Source organism: Talpa occidentalis, unplaced genomic scaffold (assembly GCF_014898055.3).
Source record: "Talpa occidentalis isolate TD23 unplaced genomic scaffold, MPIMG_talOcc4v2.1, whole genome shotgun sequence".
In the NCBI taxonomy this organism is placed as follows: domain Eukaryota; kingdom Metazoa; phylum Chordata; class Mammalia; order Eulipotyphla; family Talpidae; genus Talpa; species Talpa occidentalis.
In genome coordinates this window covers 22609164-22629911 of record NW_026555331.1, presented here as the reverse complement: position 1 = coordinate 22629911, position 20748 = coordinate 22609164, and the positions used below count along the sequence as shown (strand labels likewise).

At 32.8% G+C, this 20748-nt stretch overlaps 1 protein-coding gene across 4 annotated transcripts in view; it reads right to left on the bottom strand.

Moving 5' to 3' along the window:
* The window catches only part of CSMD3 (CUB and Sushi multiple domains 3), an 831873-nt gene that overhangs the window by 57311 nt on the left and 753814 nt on the right, over positions 1-20748 (bottom strand). For all 4 annotated transcript variants that reach the window (XM_054692020.1, XM_054692021.1, XM_054692022.1 and 1 more), the window contains 6 exons: positions 9714-9794; positions 8753-8866; positions 7746-7934; positions 7263-7409; positions 4566-4754; positions 103-288 (listed from right to left, as the gene is read on the bottom strand). In XM_054692020.1, the coding sequence (XP_054547995.1) occupies positions 103-288; positions 4566-4754; positions 7263-7409; positions 7746-7934; positions 8753-8866; positions 9714-9794 (906 nt within the window). The remainder of the gene's footprint in view (positions 1-102; positions 289-4565; positions 4755-7262; positions 7410-7745; positions 7935-8752; positions 8867-9713; positions 9795-20748) is intronic.

The window sequence follows — 20748 nt, the reverse complement described above, 5'->3', positions numbered from 1 at the left end:
CTCAGGATTTGGTTCTAAATTTTATAAACCAGGCACAAAATTTCAAAATATGTAAGATACCAATAGAATCAAAAGTGTGGAAATTTCCTTAACCATACTTACCAACACAGCGAGGAGTCTTGTTATGATTGCTCCAAGTTCCATCGGATTGACACACTGCAGTGGTAAGTTCCTTAGATGACAATCTGTACCCATCATTACAAAAATAGGTAACCCGAGTTCCTACCAAGTAGTCTGTTGTGAGTATTCCTCCATTGGTTGGAGCTTTTGGTATTCCACAGGAAATTGCTAAAATAAATACAGACATACAAACATCATAGAAACAGAAAAATAGATTATTAGCTAAGTCTCAAACTGTAAAGCATGTAAAATAATTTGGAATTTTGTTAAAATTTCAGAATACCTCCCCAAATCATTCCCGAACCATAACTTTTTGAATAATTTATTTCAAATTATTGAAATGTGCTTTTAGAAAGTTGAATTCATATACTATTACTACTTTTCATTTTGGTTTCACACTTAGTTTCTTGTCAGCATGATTACTACCATTCATAAGGATTTTGTGAGGATAATATAGTATATCTAATGCTAATGTATGACTGGACCATAACATAGCAAGTTTGGTCTATTAAATTTGGGACATAGTTTTGAAAGGTTATGAGGGTGATGATAACCATCATTCAACAGTACTCTGGCCAGGAATAAACAAGATTTATTTTACATGGAAGTTGAATATCGCTTTGTCTTTGGGCCAACCAAAATGTTGGCGCCATCCATGGGCTATCAAGTATATGAACATTTTTAACAAACAGGGCCAGGACTTCATGTCTTTAAACCTAATTCATATCTTTCTGAATTTCGCTGACCTAACCTATTATTTTTTTTAATATTCACTGCTTTCAAAATGTATTAATTTTAGGTAACATTGGTTTATATCATGCTACATGACATGACTCAGGGGAATAGGTTCACACATCCTCAGATGTACATCATCATACCCACCTACCCCAGAGCATCCATCTCTTTATTGTATCCCATTGGGCCCTGTCCCCATTTTCATTCTTGCCATCCTTCCCATCTTAGTGACCTCAATTCTGTAGTCATTTCTAGCCTCTGTTTTGATTCAGTTCTGTCAATTCCTTTACTGTGTTTTTCCATATTCCATATATGAGTGAAATCATCTGGTATTTGTCTTTCTCCCCTTGGTTTATTTCAATTAGCATACTCTCCTCCGGTTTCATCCATGTTGTCTCAAAGGGCAGGAATTCATCTTCTGTTATAGCTGAAGAGTATTCCATCATGTTTATGTACCACATCTCCTAAATCCAGTGATCTGTCATTGAGCACTTAGGTAAATAGTGCAGCAATGAACACAGGAGAACATCTATGCCTTTAAGCGAGTGTTTTTGTATTCTTTGGGTAAATGCCAAGGAGTGGAATTACTTGATCATATGGTATATCCATTTTTAATATTTTGAGAAACCACCAGACTGTTTTTCATAGGGGCTAAACACTGCATTCCCACCAAGAGCATGTGAGGGTTCTTGTTACTCTATACCCTCTCCAACATTTGTTTCTTCTGTTTTTGTTGTCTTTATTTTTTCTGGTTACAAGCTATTCTCACTGGAGTGAGGAGGTACTCATTGTGGTTTTGATTTGCATTTCCCTAATGATAAGTAATGATGAACATTCCTTCACATGCCCTTAAGCCATTTGTGTCTTCTTTGGAGAAGTGTCTCAAGCTCTTCTGCACATTTTTTGATTAGGTTATTTGTTCTCTTTTTATTGAGTTGTATCAGTTCTTTGTAGATCTTGGGTTTAGCCCTTATTGAATACATGATTCCAAATATTTCCTCCCATTCAGTAGGGCATCTTTTTATTCTTCTGATAATTTCTTTCATGTGACAGAAGCTTTTTACTTTGATGTAGTCCCATGTTTTTGTTTTTGTTTTCTTTGTCCTGGGAGTGGAGTCGCCCAAAGGTATCTCTGACTTCAAGATTATGGAGTATTTTTGCCTATGATTTCCACTCTTTATAAATGAATTCTGGTATTATATTCAAGCTTTTAATCCACTTTGGGTTGATTTTTGGTGTATGTGTGAGTGGGTGATCTAGTTTCTTTTTCTGCACGTGGCTATTCAGTTTTCCAAACACCATTTGTTAAAGAGACTTTCTTTTCTCCATTGTATAGCCTTGGCTCCTTTGTCATAGAGTTAACTGCATTGGCCTATCTTAGACGTCTTAGTTTTTACCTATAAAAACTAACTTAGGGAAAAATTAGATTTCACTATGGTATGATGATTACAGTAAAATTTTATATATTATTTAATACAGGATATTTTCAGATCTTATAAATTCAAATGACTACATAGAAATCCTCTAAGACATTGTTTTTCATCATTGTTCTGTAGTGCACAATTCACATCACCCAATACTGTAAAACCACCAAAGATAATACATTTTTTTTTAATAGCTATGCATTGTTGGGGTAGTATAGACTGAACTTAGATAAAGCAGAATAAGAAATATAGATTAAATAATATAGGTTCCATATATGTGGTTAGTATAAAATGACTATAGTTTAGAACTGAGAAACAGTTTAGACTGAGATTATAACACAATTACTGTGCCTGCACACACTCTAAAATTTAACTTCTAAGCTAAAAAGAGAAAGCAAAATGAATTAAAAAGAATCACCATTGGCTTTAGGGATGCCTTTGGGGACTTGACTTCAGCAATAAGGGAAACAAAAACAAAAATAAACAAAGGGAACTATATTAAATTAAAAAACTCCTACAAAGCTAAAGAAATTATCACTAAAGCTAACAGGCACATACTGTATGGGAGACAATATTTACACATTATACATCTTACAAAGGGCTAATGTCCAACATCTACAAGAACTCATACAACTAAAAACATGAAAACAAATAATCCAATCAACAAATGAGCAGAAGAGATAAATAGACACTGCTCCAAATAATACATACAGATGACCAACAGACACATCAAAGATGCTCATCATACTTATTATAAGGGAAACACATATCAAAATAACAATAAGACACCACCGCACATCTGGGAAAATGGCCCATATCAAAAAAATCATCAGAAACAAAAGTTGTTGGCAAAGGTACATAGAAAAAGGAAATTTAATACACTGTTGATGGAAAAGCTGACTGGTCCAGTCCCTATGAAAACATGATGGAGTTTTTTCAAAATATTAAAATAGATCTGTATATTAAGCTGCAATTTTACTTCTCAGGATCTCTGAAGAAAAAAAAAAACTGTAATTCAAATAGATGTAAATACTCCTACATTCTTTGCATTGCTATTTACAATAACCAAGTAATGAATCAACCTAAGTGTCCAATTACATAGCAGTAGATTAAGATATGTTGTATATATACAAAATGAAATACTATGCAGCCATAAAAAAGATGAAATTTTTCCACTTGCCATAGTGTGGTTAGGATTATGGTAGCAAAATAAGTCAGGGGAGAAAGATAAAAATTGGATAATTTCAGTCATGTGGAATATAAAATGATAAAACAAAGAAACAGATGAAACTAAACCAAAACAAACCCTAGAAATATTACTGTAGAGCTGAGGCTACCAGAAGGGTAGGGAAAAAGAGGAGAACAAAATGGGGAGGGGGTAGAACAGACTATGGTGACGGACTATGGTTGCTTTGGTTGTGGGTGTGGTCTAATAACATATACATGAAGGGTATGATTTTGCAACTCTAAATAATACACAATGCTATAAACCAATGTTACCTCAATAAAGTGAATGAATAATTAAATAAAATATAAAATTTAATTTCAATTTGATAAGACATTGTCATAAATATTTGAAATTGTAAGGATTCAAAAATTTTCAGTCTAATGTTACCAGATTTTCTTGTGTAACTAATGTACCTTGCAATATGTGATTATAGCTAAAAGACTCAACTGCTTTTTGAAAGTAAGAGTCAGTACAAAGTTCTGAAAAGTACTGTTAAAAAGTTTGTCATTGTGTTGCTATGGTATAACATGATGTTCAGGCAGTACCATAATTTTTATCAAAATACAAATGAAAATAACATATCACTAAAATGTTAGCTAAGCAGGGAAGAAGTTAACCTGTTAGTTGGCTATATATTCCTCTTTTAAATTTGTGTCTCAAGAACCTATTTTTGCAAACTGCGTAAAACTCAGTGCTCACTGAATTTGCCCAAGTTTGTCCTCTCATCTCTCTGCAGACTCCACACTAATGCAATCTCCAGCTCTGAATTAATCATTATTTGACAACAAAGTGACTGCATTGGTAGACATATGAATAAATTATGTATGTAAGTGGATAGAGTAGGTGCATAAATCACATAACAACAAAGGAAGAATTACGAAATAATATGACTCATTCTTTCACATTTATTATGCTGTGATTTTATGTCTTATCATGAATGGTGCCAATAATATGCTCTGGAGTACATATTTCAAAATTTCAGTAATCCAAATGGAAAAGTTAAATGAAGCTAATTTTTTTATTAATGAATTCTTCCATTTTTGGATGACATACTTCACCTTGACAAGCAGGTACTGGCGCATCCCATGCATGATACCCATATGAAGACTTTCTGCAAACAGCACTGCTTTTCCCAACAAGTCGGAACCCTCGATCACAAGCCCAGCGCACCACGCTATTAAGCTGTCCACCTGTCTGACTGATAATATATCCATGAGGCGGGGATTCTGGCGTACTACAGTAAAAAGCTTTTCAAAAGAAAAAAATCACATTTAATTAATGAATCAGATATTCTTTATAACACACTTACAAGTGAATACAAATACTTAACGTTGTCAATTGCTATTTATCTGAATTTTCGTTCATATATAAATTATACAATTTTCTATGATCTTTTGAGTTTTAAGAGACATAACAATCTCAGAGTTGTGTTGTAATTCTTATCATCCCCTAAGATGTCTTCTGAATTGAAACAAAACACATTTTCTTACCAGCTTGGTGTCTCAAAAGCCTTGTAAAAAGTTTATTAAATTTTGAAAACTGTAGTCCAGGCTATTTCTAGACACCTATATCATGTTAGGTCATGCATTTCATTGTTTGATGTCTAAAGTAGACTCCCATATTCTATAAACACATCTCCCAGTTTATTAAAGACTTTCCACACTATCAAGAGTGCTTACACACAGTGATAAAAAAAAAATACTAAAAAAAAAAAAAAAAAAAAAAACTTCATCTCCAGAAGTCTATAATGTCAAAAGATAATGTCAAATGGCTTTTTCATTTATATGTATACTTTTGAGAGTACTGGCAAGAATCATTTATCTTTGAAGCTTAAATGTATTCACCTGAGAAAAATAAGACTATAGGGGTAAACAGTAAGAAACAGATTGAACTTAGAATATATATGTCATAACCTGTCATTTCTAAAGCAAAAATACATATTCAATATGTCAAGCTGTCTTGGGACTAAAGTGGTGTATTCACTATAGTTATATCTGATTTTGTCATGAATATCAACACAAATAAGGATTAATGTATAATAGTCATTAAAAGGCCTATAATTATTTGATTTGAATGGTTTCCCTTTAAATTATTATGGTCACTAAAAACAGAATTTTGCTGATTTTCAAATGTCATCTTTGGGAATAACATTAATAAAAACACAAATTGTTTGTAAGATGGAACATTGTTTCAAATATGAAAAATCTTAGGAATGACTGGTTATATTTTTAAAATTTTAAAAACATTTTTCCTTGGCATGCCTAATATTTTATTTAATAGAAATTTATTGTAGTATAAAACTTGTATATATATATATATATATATATATATATATATATATATATTAGTAATATGCCAGTCAAAAGTTACTTCTAATATGTAAAAGACAAATTGCTAATAAAATCAAACTATTATCATTGTTTTAACATTAATGTGAGTAGAAAACATTGTTTTATTTGTAATTATACATGTATATGCAAGATTATAAAATGAATGAAATTTGAGAGTATATATTTAGAAGTGAAATTCAAAAATTAAGTCTATGACTAGAATTCTTGTGTCAGAAATGTTCATAAAATATTTATGAAAGTAATTTCAGTTGAACTGATTAGCAATGACACATGGAATAGGGGCACATGGTCTTAACACTATACAGAAAGAAATGGCTATTGGATCTGCAGTATTCTGTGACTGAGCACATACTGATGGCTTCTGATATGATTTAGGATGGCAAAGAGAAAAAGAATATAACCTTCATGTAATGGAGAACTATTTATGTACACTTATTCAACAAGAAAATTACTGGCTCAGGGGCCTCCCTGGTGGCGCAAAGGGTTAAGGTGTAGCACTACGAAGTTATCTGCAGCCACTGCAGCATGAGCTTGAACTCCGGCCAGGGAGGTGACCCACATGGTGCAGCAGACCTCTTCTGACTCACCCACTGCTCCCCTCAGCAGTGTATTTCAGTCAATCTGTCTGTTCTATTCCCCATTCTGTCTCTGGTGAATCCTCTCACCCCGCCACCTTTGAGCTGTACCCCAGTACTTGTACACATAAATAAATCCTTAAAAAAAAGAAAATTACTAGCTCAGTATCGGTAAATATTATCAACAGAAAGACATGAAAATGCTATTTCATAAAATTAATTTGAATTCAATATTAAAAAGAATTTTAGCCCATATCTATCTAAAATAAATATTACTCAACAAAAAGGAGTGATGACAAAACATTAACTTTTTTTCAAAGTTAAGTTTTGAAAATTATATGTTCATCTTTTTTTTTCTTTTAACATTTCGTATATTTTAACAAGTATCATAAATGAGTTAACAGTAATGAGAACAAAAGTGCCCACTGTGTATTTATCTTTTACTTAAACTTATCAGATAAGTTGTTATTAAATAAATAGGCTATGCACAACTGAGAAATACTATTAATATTTTCTGAGAGTTCAAGAGAAACAAATCTATTGAAAAAGTATTTAAAATATAAGTTTAATTTATAATCAAGTCATAAATATTAAATTATAAATATCCTAAGTGCTTTAAAATTTTTCAAAAATCACATGAAAGATGTAGAACTGCTATCACTAAAGTGAGAAAACTGAGGCATAAAGAGGTTACATAAGGACTCAAAAAGATTGAATGGTGGAACCATGATTGAAACTCATGTTTCAATAATAGTGTCTGTGTCTGTTTTCCTTAGTCACAACCATCCTGAAGATGCATTTCTATACTGAATTTAGAAATATCGCATACCTATATATCTTATTCGGAAGCCTTTTTTGTTATTGCCATGATCTGCTGACCATTGAAGAAACACTTCATGACCATTGCTTGTAATATTAAAAGCAGATGAATAATCCCCACTGAGAGAAATAAGCACGGGGCTTTGAATATTTGGTCCTATAGAAATTATAAAAAAATACGATTTAGATACAACTGAATATTCCCACTTATCTTTAGCAAACTGTAACTTCAGAATAGCATTAATTACAGCAAAATTGCTTCAAAATATTTGTTTTAAACATTTTAATTCCATAGAAAAAAATATTAAGAATTTGTAAAATAATAAACTAATTACAATTTTTCACATACTACATCAGTAAATTTGATGTTGACACATAAAAATATCTATAAGGGGAATAAAATCACATAAGTAATTGTTTATATGGAAATTCTCTATAATTAGAGTATTTGGATTGAATGTATGGATATCCAGTAAATATAGCCCATGGTTACCATCATACACCTGAAGAACATCAAATTCCTTTTCTGTCTGGAAGAATTCTATAAACATGCTGATATTATATCCCTTTTCCACTGAAATGCTCCAGGCACACATTTGAAGATTTGGATAACTGTCAGGATATCCAGGGCTCAATATGACTCCTGTCGAATCAAGCCGTAACTCATTGGCAGGACAGAGTACTGTAAAAGAGAGATATTATTAAATATGCTAATCTTTTACACTTAAGTGAAAAGTGCCTTTCAAATACTGGAAACTCTGCTTTCATGTTCAATGACTGTAAAAGAGACAATACCTTAAATTATGTATTAGGGGAGACAATTTGTATGGCGCTTGCATTTCAAAAAAATGGCATATACATCTGCCACTGGGGTCACTCTTTCCCTATCCTATCAGAGTTAAATTTCACTTAACACTTGAAACTCCTACCTCAGGAAGCAATGACTCCATCAAGTTTTCCCTGTCTCCAAAGTAGTTTAAAATTTTATGATTCTAAAGTCTCCTAGTCTGTTTCCTAAACATTACATTGCTGCCACCACTTACAGGGCTGCCATGTTCCTTATCCTATTTTATGTTTAGAGAAGCCACCATTTATAGCTTGCTTTTTGTTTATTGGATGGGTTTTTCGGTGTTTAATAAAATTTAATGAATCTAGTGGTTAGGACAGAAACTACTTTTATATAAAAGCAATCCATACAGCAGCATTTAATACAATGATTTCTCTTACTTCCTACATCCATTTCCAACCCTCACAACAAAAATCACTTAAATAAGTTCAACTAACTTTGAACTAAAACTAGAAAAATTAAACACTGAAAGATTAATGTTTAAAATTTAATCTAGAAATGATAGAATGAAACATATCACACAAGAGTGGAAAAACTGTAAACATTATTTCTGGTTAGATGTTTACTATTTATATGAAATAGATTTTTCTCAATTTTATTAATATTGGGTTACATATAAACAAATATTATAAATACATTGTCATAAGAGTTACCTTGACAAACTGGAGGTGCTCCATCCATCTGTAGCCGTTCTCCTAACCTGCATGTGAGAATTGCATTACCAACCAAAGTGAATCCTGGAAGACACTGATACCTAATAATATCACCTATTTAAAAGGAGAGAGGGTTTCAAGTAAGCAACAGGTAATGGTAAATATAAACCAATGATTCTTTTATTTAGTATTTTCAAAAAGTAGCAAATTTCTATCAGTTATAAGCAGCAATAAGATTCAAAATATTCATAAGCACAGAACAATCAGAACTGAAGCCAAGTAAGCCTGTGTGTGCCAATTGAATATAAGCAATAGTAGTAAGGAAACAATCTGTTTGATACAGGTAACATATTCATTAAAAATATATCAAGCTACCATAGGGATTCCTATTTGTTGCTTTTTATATTAGGGTTATATTTACATTGGTTATAAACTAAAACCAATATGATAACAATAACAAAAGTTTATTAGGGCAAAATTACAATGTCTTCTTTGCTTATAACATTTTTTAAACTGAATTGAATTTCCAACCTAGCTTTTAAAGGACTTTATTTACTATCAAACTGAACATAATGAACTGCTTTTAAGGATATAGAAATGAAAATGTGTTTTCTAATAAATCATACATGTCCTGCCTTCTACTGAATTGAAAGAATATCACTTAGCACTATGGTGTCAGAAGACCGCAAAATAATAATTTGAAGGGAACCTCTTGAGTACCACATGGTTCAAATCCCCACACCATTTTTTAATTGTATGTTCTGGAAATACAGAATTCTTTCTCTTGCCTATGCTCCCTTTCCTTTTTTTTTTTTTTTTTTTTCCCTTTAAGAATTCTAAATAATCCCCATTGACAGGAAAGAAGTCTAAGAAGAACTGCTGCTAATCCTAATTGATATTTCTTATTAAGAAAATACCTCTTTTAACAATATGTTTTCCTTAAAAATTTAACAAAGTTTACCTATTTCAAATTCATCATCTTCTGTCAAAATTTCGGCATTGGGCACTGGTGGTGGAGGCTGGCACACTCTTAGCTGATAGGCTATAAAAACAGAAAATGTTTATTCCTTTTCAACATATGAAAATTAACTTATGTAAGGTTTATTTATGAGAATAAAAAATGGTTTATTAGTTTCAGTAATTTGTTTTTAAATGCTATAAAATAAAGGGAAAATAAACCATTCCTTTGATGCCAAAATATTTCCCCATTGTAACAGTGCTTACCTTTAAGTTCCTTATTTCATTATCTTCATTCTAGTCCTTTATATGTGCATCAAAAAACCTCTTTATTCGAGGCCTCCCTAGTGGCACAGGGGTTAAAGACAGAGCTATCAAGCTATTGCCAGCCAGTGCAGCATAAGTTCGATACCTGGCTGGCCAGGGACACAGGGATCTAACCCACACGGTGCAGCAGACATCTCCCGCCTCGCCTGCTGCTCCCCTCAGCAGTGTACTTCAGTAGATCTGCCTGTTCTGCTCCCCACTCTCTCTGGTGAATCCTCTCACACACTGAATTCTCTCACCCTCCCACATCTCTGCCCTATACCCCAGTTCTTGTATAAATAAATAAATCTTTTTTTTTTTTTAAAGGCCACTCTGAAAAAGTTTCTATGGATCTAAACATCATATGAATTAGCTTCATATGACATCTATGTTAAAGCCCTGTTTTCATTTGGAATCTTTCAAAGATGTAATAAATTCTTGTTCACTCAAAAAATACTTCATACTACTTTAACATTAGAAGAAAAGTGAGTTTTATATGTTTAATCATACTATTTAAATTTAGGATTATGTTCTTTATGCACCTTGATGTGAGGATAAAGAGAAAAATGCTTAGAAGATGCAGGTACTTGTCTGAGATCACACAACTAGTAAAGGGTTCAGCCAGAACTCCAGCCTTCAAAGCCCATACCTTCAATACTGTCCCTATTGCAAGAGAATTATGATAGCATGAGGAACATCAGGTAGAGTAGTTATGGAAGATTCCTGTGAAAGGAGATGAATGAGATAAATTTTTAGATCCCCCCAATTCTGAAGGGTAATTATGGGCATAAAAGCATTTCAAATGGAGGAGGAAATGAACAAAACTTCAGCAAAGAATCAAGTTATTGATTCATCATCATCTAACAAAAAGTCATGTATAAGAGGTTAATTGGCTAATGAACTTCCAGTTTACTAAGAACAGGGAAGAGAGGAACATTTTTCAAAATGTAGATGAAGAGGAATGAAACAAGAAAAGTTGGTTTCAATTTCCTGCTGTAAATTGTTGCCTGTCTCTTCAAATAACTTCCTACCAGCACTTTAACTTCATAAATGCATGTTCTGTGCAGAATATAAATTTGGAAGTAAAACACTGCTTTACACAGAAAGGTTACTGCTAGAGTGGATTTGCTAGTAAAGAAACTTAGGGCAGTAAAATATAAACTGTAATTTTGAGGGAAATGTTTAGTGGAGAATAACATTATGGTTTTGAAAATCATTTTTCTGAACTTAGACCTTAAAGGGGGTATAAAGGTAATTGTAAAGGTGAAAGGTAATTGAAAGAAATGCCATAGGGGGGCCTCCCCTGGTGGTGCAGCAGTTGAGCACTGGGCTGCGAAGCTGCCCACAGCCTCTGCAGCACCGGTTTTATCCCCGACCACAGGACTAGAGTCCCACATGGTGCGCAGACCTCTCCTGCCACCCGCTGCTCCCCTCAACAGTACATTTTGTCAGTCTGCCTATTCTGTTCCCTTTTCTGGCTCTGGTGACTTCTCTTACCTGTGCTTCTGACTGTACCCAGTGCTTGTATAAATCAATCAATCAATCAATCAATCAATCAATCAATCTTATTTAAAAAAATGCCATAGGGTTAAGAGAAAGGGGAGAGGAAATGACAAAAAGCCATACATAGAGAAACCCTAATGAGACTACGATGTAGAGGAAAGCATTTTATCTGATCTTAACATAGAACACAAATCAACTTGGAAGTTAAAGTGTAGAGATGTCCGTATGTATATTATTTTATGTTTGCTTATAAAGTTATACTTAGTTTTCAGGCTAATCATAAATTATTTCATTATTTTAAAGAAGCACATATTTGTCAATGAGTATTCCATGATTATTATAATCTATAGAATATGCTTAGAAAGATTTAGATAATTCAACTGTAGTTTGAATGATTAAAGGTTGTAAATTATTAATAACAAGAGATATGATGTTCAGAGATATTATGCTATTTCCCCAAGACCATGTGGATGCTGTGACCCAAATTCAGTATTGTTCCTATTGTTCCCTGAGCTTTACATTCACCAGCAGTTTTATAAATCATATCCTTAGAGCCTATGGATCACCATGGATCATTTAGGCTCTCAGGAGGTGTAATGTCCTTATCTCCCATCTTTACCTCAATAATAACAACCTATTTTGATCATTTTTCCCCCAAATCTATTTTGGATGATATTCTACTTTCGATAGGTGATGACAGGATAAAGATTGGAGTGATTCATTTATAAGTTATAGAAAGTCATAGATTTCCGATTGCTCATCAGAAAGTAGGAAGAGGAAGGAAGGATCCTCACTGAGCACTTTCAGAGGGAGCATAAGCTCTTAATATATTGATTTAGGGCTTCTAACCTCTAGAAATTTGAAAAAAAATTCTTCTACTAACATCACCCGATTTGTGGCCTTTGTTACAGCAGCCTAGCCAACTAATGCACTTGCATAAATAAACTGACCTAAGGTTATTACTCATCTTTTGTGCTTGGGTATAATTTTTTCTACACATAGGTAAAGTGAGGAAAGAGAATGAAGACAGTATTTATATAGAATCCACAGTGTAAAAGACTCTAGAAGGTATTTTACATTAGTTACCTCATTTACTCATTAAACCATGACCTTAAGCTACATATAAAAGATGGGTACTAAATTTCAGAATGGTTGAATTATTTGCCCAGATCACAGAACCAGAATTTGAAACAAGGTGCTTGAAAACTAAGCAACATTTTCTTCCACATTTACTGTACTGTACGGGAAATTTATTTTGTTGCTACCATTTCCTTATTATCAGTGTATAGTGACTTTTCAGTCACAGATTAAATTTATAATCCTAGATAAAGCAATAGCATACCTTAATTCTCACCAATTCTTTATATGAGAATCTGCTATATTTCCAGGGACCCTTTTATTTGCCATATTAATCCCCCACCCCACAACATCATTTTGGAAAACCATGATAAACCGGATATTTACCACATAATAATTAGCATTTAATGTTCTATAGTCTCTAATTGTTCTATTCTTATCCATTAATGTATTAGCTCTTGCTTCATGTTTAGCCCATGTGGGATCATTGTATACATATTTATATTTTCCTTAATGTCTATCACAGTTCATTTTGTTTTTTATTAAATATTATTATATTATTGAGGAGCCTATTAATTTCCATTACAATAACCTATATCCTGGGAAAGCAATGGTGAGTAAAGCAGACAGTCATGTCCCAGATAGGCACCAACAGTTTGTGAAAAAATATATTAATCAATGACAAGATGAGATGTTCACAGATTACAAATAGACAAAAAAAAGTTAATGTTGCAGGAAATGAAGATGTTTAAATAAATGAAATAAATTTTTAGAGTAAAAAAAAGAGAAAGATTAATCATATGATCTTATTAATGTGTAGAATTTTAATTGTTGAATAATATGCATATGCATATGTGCGTGTGTGTGTCTTTTGGGGAGACAGAAAATAATCAAGGGAGATAAATCATCAAGAATACAAACAGCAAAGAGGAAGGGAAGTGTAGTTGGAGTAAGTGGGAAGAATGAAAAGAGAGGGAAGCTAGGAAACAACAAAAAGGAGTCTACGGTATTTGCTAATTTTAGTGGAGGCCAATGAGAAGCCTGTGAAGAGTTTTAAGTCTGGGAGTAAATAACCACACTCTTCTTAAAAAAAAAAATGCAAGGAAATACTACTCAATGATCAAAAAATATAAACTTATGCCATTTGTGGCAACATGGATGGAACAGAAAGGGGCTATTCTAAGTGAACCAGAAGGAAAAAGAATAATACCATTGTTTCACTTATATGTGGAATCTAAAGAAAACAAACAAAGAATCAACTGTAAGACTGACCCTTGAAAGTAGACCATAAATCTGAGACATTCAGGAAGGGACGGAGGGAAAGAGGAGGATAGGGTAGAACAGGAGGGCAGGAGAGTTTGGTGGAGTGTGTTGGAGGGCTGTGGGCTCTTTGGTGCTGGGAAAACTATGGTGACTGCACCTGAGGGGAGAAATCTTATACTGTAAAAAAATAAACAAAGTTGTTTAAAAAATAATAATACTCTGGCTAGTAGGAAAAATGAACACAATTAGAAGGAACCAGTGTGGATTTGAAGAGACTAATAAAGTATCCCCAAATGACTTGCATGTTAAAGTAAAATTTGATTATCGTCTCCAATGGTTTCTGACTTTGTTTAATTAACTGCAGCCCCATCTATTAACCAGTTTATATTTTTAACTACAAATAAATGAAGACAGTTTCCACTTAAAACTCAAGTACCCTTGATTTGTATATCACCACTTATGATGCCATTCTAACCTTATAAATAATATTAAATCACATTTTTCTCATTGTAAACAGAAAAATCAGATCTGTCTAGAACCTAATCCTTATCATAGTTTCTTCAATTCCATGGTCAATATAGCTCTCAGATAGTAGATAGCAGATAGCATGTCTAAAATTTATGTTCTATATAATTTTATTTTTATCTGTCTTTGTTTCTTGAAGACTATCTCCTGCATTTTTATTTTTTTTTTGCTTAGAAAACTAAAATAGACATTTATTTTCACATCTACAATTTTCTCATCTGCAAAATAAACACAAAACTAAGATTAAATTAATGTAACATTCTAAATGTAGTGTCTGACACATATTATTATTTCAAAGGTAGAGGAAACTTGTTAGGCAAAGGGTAACATGACCATGACTGCTAATATGACAGTTGTGTTTTGAGCATACATAATATAAATCTGACATGATCTTGCTCACAGAGGTTAGAACCTATCTGATTTCCCAGAAAACATCAACTTATTCAATTTGTTTCTTTTCTGATTTATTTGAAGACAAATTGAAAATGTCTCAAGATTCTTTTTTTTATATTGATGTATATTATGATGTACATCAGTAACTTAGGTAATAGTCATGTATGCTGTATATTGTACACATGTTTGTGGATTCAAAACTGCTAGTATGATGCTCTGGAAATCATGTTAACTATAATAATAACTAATTGAAATAAAACAAATCTCATTAAAGCATATGCTTCAATTAATTTGGAAGTTATCTTATGAATCACTTACTCTAATCTCTATTGGTGTGGGTTGGAGGGTGGAGAAGACCTAGAGAAATGCAGTTAGGTAAGACCAAACATCCAGTTATAGACAAAACTGAAACTATTAATCTAATAGTTTCATTAGATTAATTTAAATTGTGTCATCAAAAATTTTAATAGTGTAGATAGTATGAGCATATAATAGTATGAACATATAAGGCCCCTGCTTTTCTTGGATTGTGCTCTTTAAATTCAGTTTCTCAATTATGGCCATTAATGAAAAACAGTGTTCAACACATATTTAACACATTTCAATACACATTTAATCTAAATCTGCGTTTTTTTAGGAGACTCATTTTATTTTATATGTCATTAGCTTAAAAACACCATTCAATATGTTATAAATATTCCAGGGCATCCCAGTCTATATTTTGTATATTTGAAGATGACTTGTGTTTGAATAGCATCTGGCTTTTCTTCAAATGTGTATAGATATGTGGCTTCTGGTTCAACAAATGCGTTTCTTGATACTTGCTTTACTATTTTAATTCAGATAATATTTTTTAATTCCCTATCTTCTTTGTAATGAATATTCAACCCAATTCCAGAAAAGAATGTTGTAGTCATCTACTTTAGTTCAACTGCAGTATCACAGGCTTGTTAACAAAAAAAAAAAAAAAAAAAAGAACATTGACAAATTTCCATTCCTTTTCTAAACCAAAAAGGCGTAAGTATACAACATGTCTGCCAAGTAAGGATGTATTGTTTCTTAAAGAGAGGAAAAGACAATATTCTATGTTCCTTAATAAACACTATATATCCACTAATATACTTTAATGGTGACTCAGATTAGTTCAAGTATGATAATTTCATGATTGGGGAAAGCTTTAGAGGAAGAAAAGCATTGATAATTATGTAATTCTGGAGATGTTATTTTTAAATTTATATCAAATAAGTTCAAGCAGACCCCTTTGAAAGTAGAGTTAAGAGTACTTAAATAAGTACTTCCTGAGTTCTAATAAAGAGGTTAACTATTAATTTTTTTTTATTTTGGAGAAAAAAATATGTATGAGTTTGACATGAAACGTACATAAGTCTCAAGAGTGCTAAATTAAAAATATCATTTTGCTCCAATAATATTTTATAATCATTTGTTTTTTCTGCCTATATGAATGAATATCTTAGAAATCAAGAGAAAATGCTCATCTGTGGATTTAAAGATGAAACAGAGAAAGTATCTATCATGAAGAACAGACCAACAAAAATCACTCTTGGTATTTCTACAGAGGTGGAATAATAGAAGCAAAGTAAACAAGTCACTGGGAAATCTCCTAAATTACCCATAGGAAATTCCAATATCTGCTGAATGAATTAACCTCCCCATATGCAAATAGTAAACTGAAAGTACCACCCTTTGTACTGAGTCCATTTGAATCTGAAAAATAATGTGCCAAAGGTCTCTTCAAATGTGCATATCTCTTCAAATGTGAATACCTACATATTTGTAGCTATCATAGCACAAGGTGACAGTTCATTTTGTCAGTCTCTATTTTCCTCTCCCTGATTACTACCATAGTTTGGTTTACTAATGGCTGTGAAGGTTAACTATAGCTATCGTATCACTTTAAACTACTCCGCTTGTTGAAAAGAAAATAAAACAAAATGCAACTCCTATCTGCTGTCAGCATGGAGGAGTTTCTGCTGTGACTGAAATTTTCTGTTAAAAAATTTCACTAACAACTAACATCAGACATGATAATTGTTTGACCCTGAAGGAACAAAATTATTTTAAAGCAAAATCTTTTCAGTCATATTTGATCACAGACCAAATCATGAGCACTGTCCAAACCAAAAATGACCAATATGCTTCCATTTGGGCTAATATGAGTGAATTTTGCTTCTATAATAATTATAGTTTTAGGTGATTTTCTTTTCTTTCACCTAGAAAAAAAATAATTAAGATACCTAATTATGGACCCACTTAATTATCAATCCACTTTCCTGACAGCACACAACCCAGAAGATAATTATGCATTCTTGAACCTTTCCAAAGCCATCCTGTACAGCCCACATCCTACTACAAACTGTCACAACACCCTCTAACTAAGATGCCACAGGGCCTTTGTGGAGTGTTGTCTTTGTCTTTACCATCAGCCAATAAACTGAATTATGTTTTACTAATGGTGTGCTTCTGATGGACTTTAAATGGAGGGTACTTTGACGGGATACTAAAATATTGTGGAAATAAATACCTTAACTTGCAAATGAGTGTGCACATGAAAAAAAAAATAGCCAAAACACAGTATTTTGATAAGACTTATAGTAATTTAAGTAGAAATGTAAGTAATAAAAAATGGAAAATCTTTCCCATAAATTTCATCAGTTTGTTTTTTTAGCTCCACCAATTCATTATATATAGAGATGCTGCCCATTCTCCCCAGTGCTCGCTCTGGACATCAAACAATGAAATACTTAACAAATTCAATGTTTTCATGAAATATGAAAGGAAATCAGGTCTTTAGGTTGTGTGAGGCAAAGGGGTCACACAGTTAAAAGCAATGGTGATTTATGTTTTATATAAAGTGTGCCCTTATATCTTCAACAGTCTCCTTTAGAATGAAACTTTGCGGAGATAAATAAACTTGTTTCCAAATACAGCATTTATAGTAAAAGCAACATACCCTTAAAAGATGACCTAAAAGACATCACAGGCCTTTTAAGAACATATTAAAAACTATCTGAAAGCCAATGTTTAATTAACTCATTTTTTAACAAAAGGCATGCCAATAATAGCAAAAAGTGAGTAATAAATTATTAAATCATATGATGTGTACTAATAAGAGTTCCTGTACACGACCTAAAGATCTGGAAAAGGAGTGCTCTGACTAATGACTTTAAATATCTCAAAATGATGCTTAATATATTTGTTTTAAATTCATAAGCATATATTCTGGCTATGCTACAGTCTCTAAGTTGGTTTGGGTGGCATAAGTAAAACCCCAATAAAATATATGCATTTTGGAAACTATGAAAAAAAAAACATACTTTTTTTTTGGAAAAGAAAAACACTAAGAATTTTGAAGCTCCAGTTTGTAATTAGGAGGGATGGGTATATATCCCAGAAAATGGATAACCTGTCATCTTGGTAAAAGTGAAAATAAATTTTGCTGATTTTTTACAGAAAAAAAAATAGGTTTATATACTATTAAAGATAATCTATGCATGAGATAATACCAGCTTATGACACTGCTAGCTCCTATGGGAACTTAATAAACTTTAGCTATTATTATTATCACTGTTGCTATTATCATTATTTTATAAAGGTCATTCTTTAGAGTTTGACCTATTTGGAATTCCAGGCAGCCCTCTCATTACTTCTCTGACTTTGTATAAGTTAAGTTTTTTTATTCAGTTCTTTCATTATTAAAATAGGGATAATGATACTTACATTGTGGAGTTATTACAAAAATTAGCAATAAAACACAGAAAGCACCAGCACAGAGTCCAGCATATTAAGTTTTTAGCAAATAATAACTACTGCTATACAAAGCAAGGGTCTGCCAAAAGATGCACTTAAAACAGGTTTTATGTAATTTACTTTCAGGGAGTCACTGATTAAGACTGAATATTGTCATTATTTATTGTTAAGTCAACCCCATCTGAGATTCTATGGTTGTTATAAAAAGAGATCAGCTCTACTTCAGGGAATTACAATTATAGCAATATGGAGAGAAACAAAAACATTTTATCAGATAAAGAAGAAATATGATAGCTTTAGATAAAGTGCCTTAACATTTGTGCCTGTACCATTTTTTCATTGCACAGAAATTTCATTTTGAGAAAGCTTTTTATCAATGTTATTTTTGATCATGAAAGGCTTTATGAAGATGATGTTTTATAAAAGCGGATGGCTGATGGATTTCATAAAGGAAGTCAGATGAGAAATTTAAAAAAAAAATTTCCTCTTTTTAATATTAAAATCTGCTAATAAATAAAAACTAAATGATCAATGTAACCTTAGGGAAACAAGTAAAAGGATTGATTTGTCAAATTTATAAACTAGATATACATGTCCTCAAAAACACCTTTTCTGAATTATAGGGTTAGGGATAACAGAAGGAGTTATCAAATCAATAAGAATTCAAAGAAAACTTAGAAAAGTAAACTTTCGAAGCTCAGGTGTACTCAATCAGCTTCATGTTACATAGAGAATTATCTCCCTAGATTATTTATCAAAAAAACACCAAACAACTTGACCAATTTTATTTATTACCATAATGTATTTTTTACTATAGTTACTGAGTGTGGGCAAATGATAAGAATATTATGTTTTTTGTTTTTGTTTTTGTTTTTGTTTTTAATAGAGGCATGCTTTTATTTATTTATTTATTTGTTTGTTTGTTTGTTTTGTTTTATACATGCACTGGGTACAGTCAGAAGCGCAGGAGGGTGAGAGAATTCACCAGAGCCAGAACGGGGAGCAGAGCAGGCAGAAGGACCGAAGTACACTGCTGAGGGGTGCACTGGGCGGCAGGAGAGGTCTGCACGCCATGTGGGACCCTCCTCTGGTGGCCGGGGAGCAGCCGGGGATCGAACCGGCGCCGCAGAGGCCAAGGGCAGTTTAGCAACCCAGCGCTCAACTGCTGCGCCACCGGGGAGGCCCAAGAATATTATGTTTTTAATTGCATTAAATTGTACTAACTGTATTGACATTAACTTGAAAGAAAGACATCTTCTGCTTCTGTGAGAGGGGGATAGTCACATGTCTACATAACTAAAATTATCTTTTTTGCATGCAGCTCAAATAAACTCAATTAGATGATATTTTGAAAAGAATTTGAACAGACATTTTCCCACTGTGAGACCAAAATATAAAATTTAATTAATAAATCAGTCAACAATATAAAAGAGCTAAGCAGAAATGTGTCCTCAAAATCACACTCATGAGGGTCACACTGCTTATAAAATAATATGCCATATTGTAACTAAGTTTGTTAAAGCTTAGTGAAAGAATAAGTATGGTCACCAAAACGATAGTGATCTACATGAGTTCAAATTACCAAGGAATGAAGAAAATGAACTGAAAGAAGAGTACTGAAGAACTGAAGAAGAGTACAAAAAACAAGAACTGTTAGGAGGTGTAGGTGAAGATGGAGGATGGAAGTTGAGGAGACAGAAAAGGAATGGATTTGGCTGGCATCAGGGTAGTCACTGGACAATAAGATTCAGTAAGCCAAATCAAATTTCCCTAGGTTCTGGCACTTGTGCTTTAAGATTTAAATCATTCACAAGAATAATAATAAGTGCTCCATTATGAAATCTAAAATATGAGGTAAGATAGGGTAAAAAGAGTAACATTTACTAAACATCTACTCTGCCAGGCACTGCGCTGTCTCCAATTCTTATATTATCTGCAATGTAATGCTGATACTAGAAAGAATGACATTACTTGGAGTGAGGGAAAATTGACAATATTTAGCATTGTTTGACAAAAACTGCAAATACTTTGGGCCTCCCTGGTGGTGCAAGGGGTTAAGGTGCAACCTATGAAGCTGTCCATAGCCATTGCAGCATGAGTTTGAATCCTGGCCAGGGAGCTGCCCACATGGCACAGCAGACCTCTCCTGACTGGCCTATTGCTCCCCTCAGTAGTGTATTTCAGTCAATCTGCCTGTTCTGTCC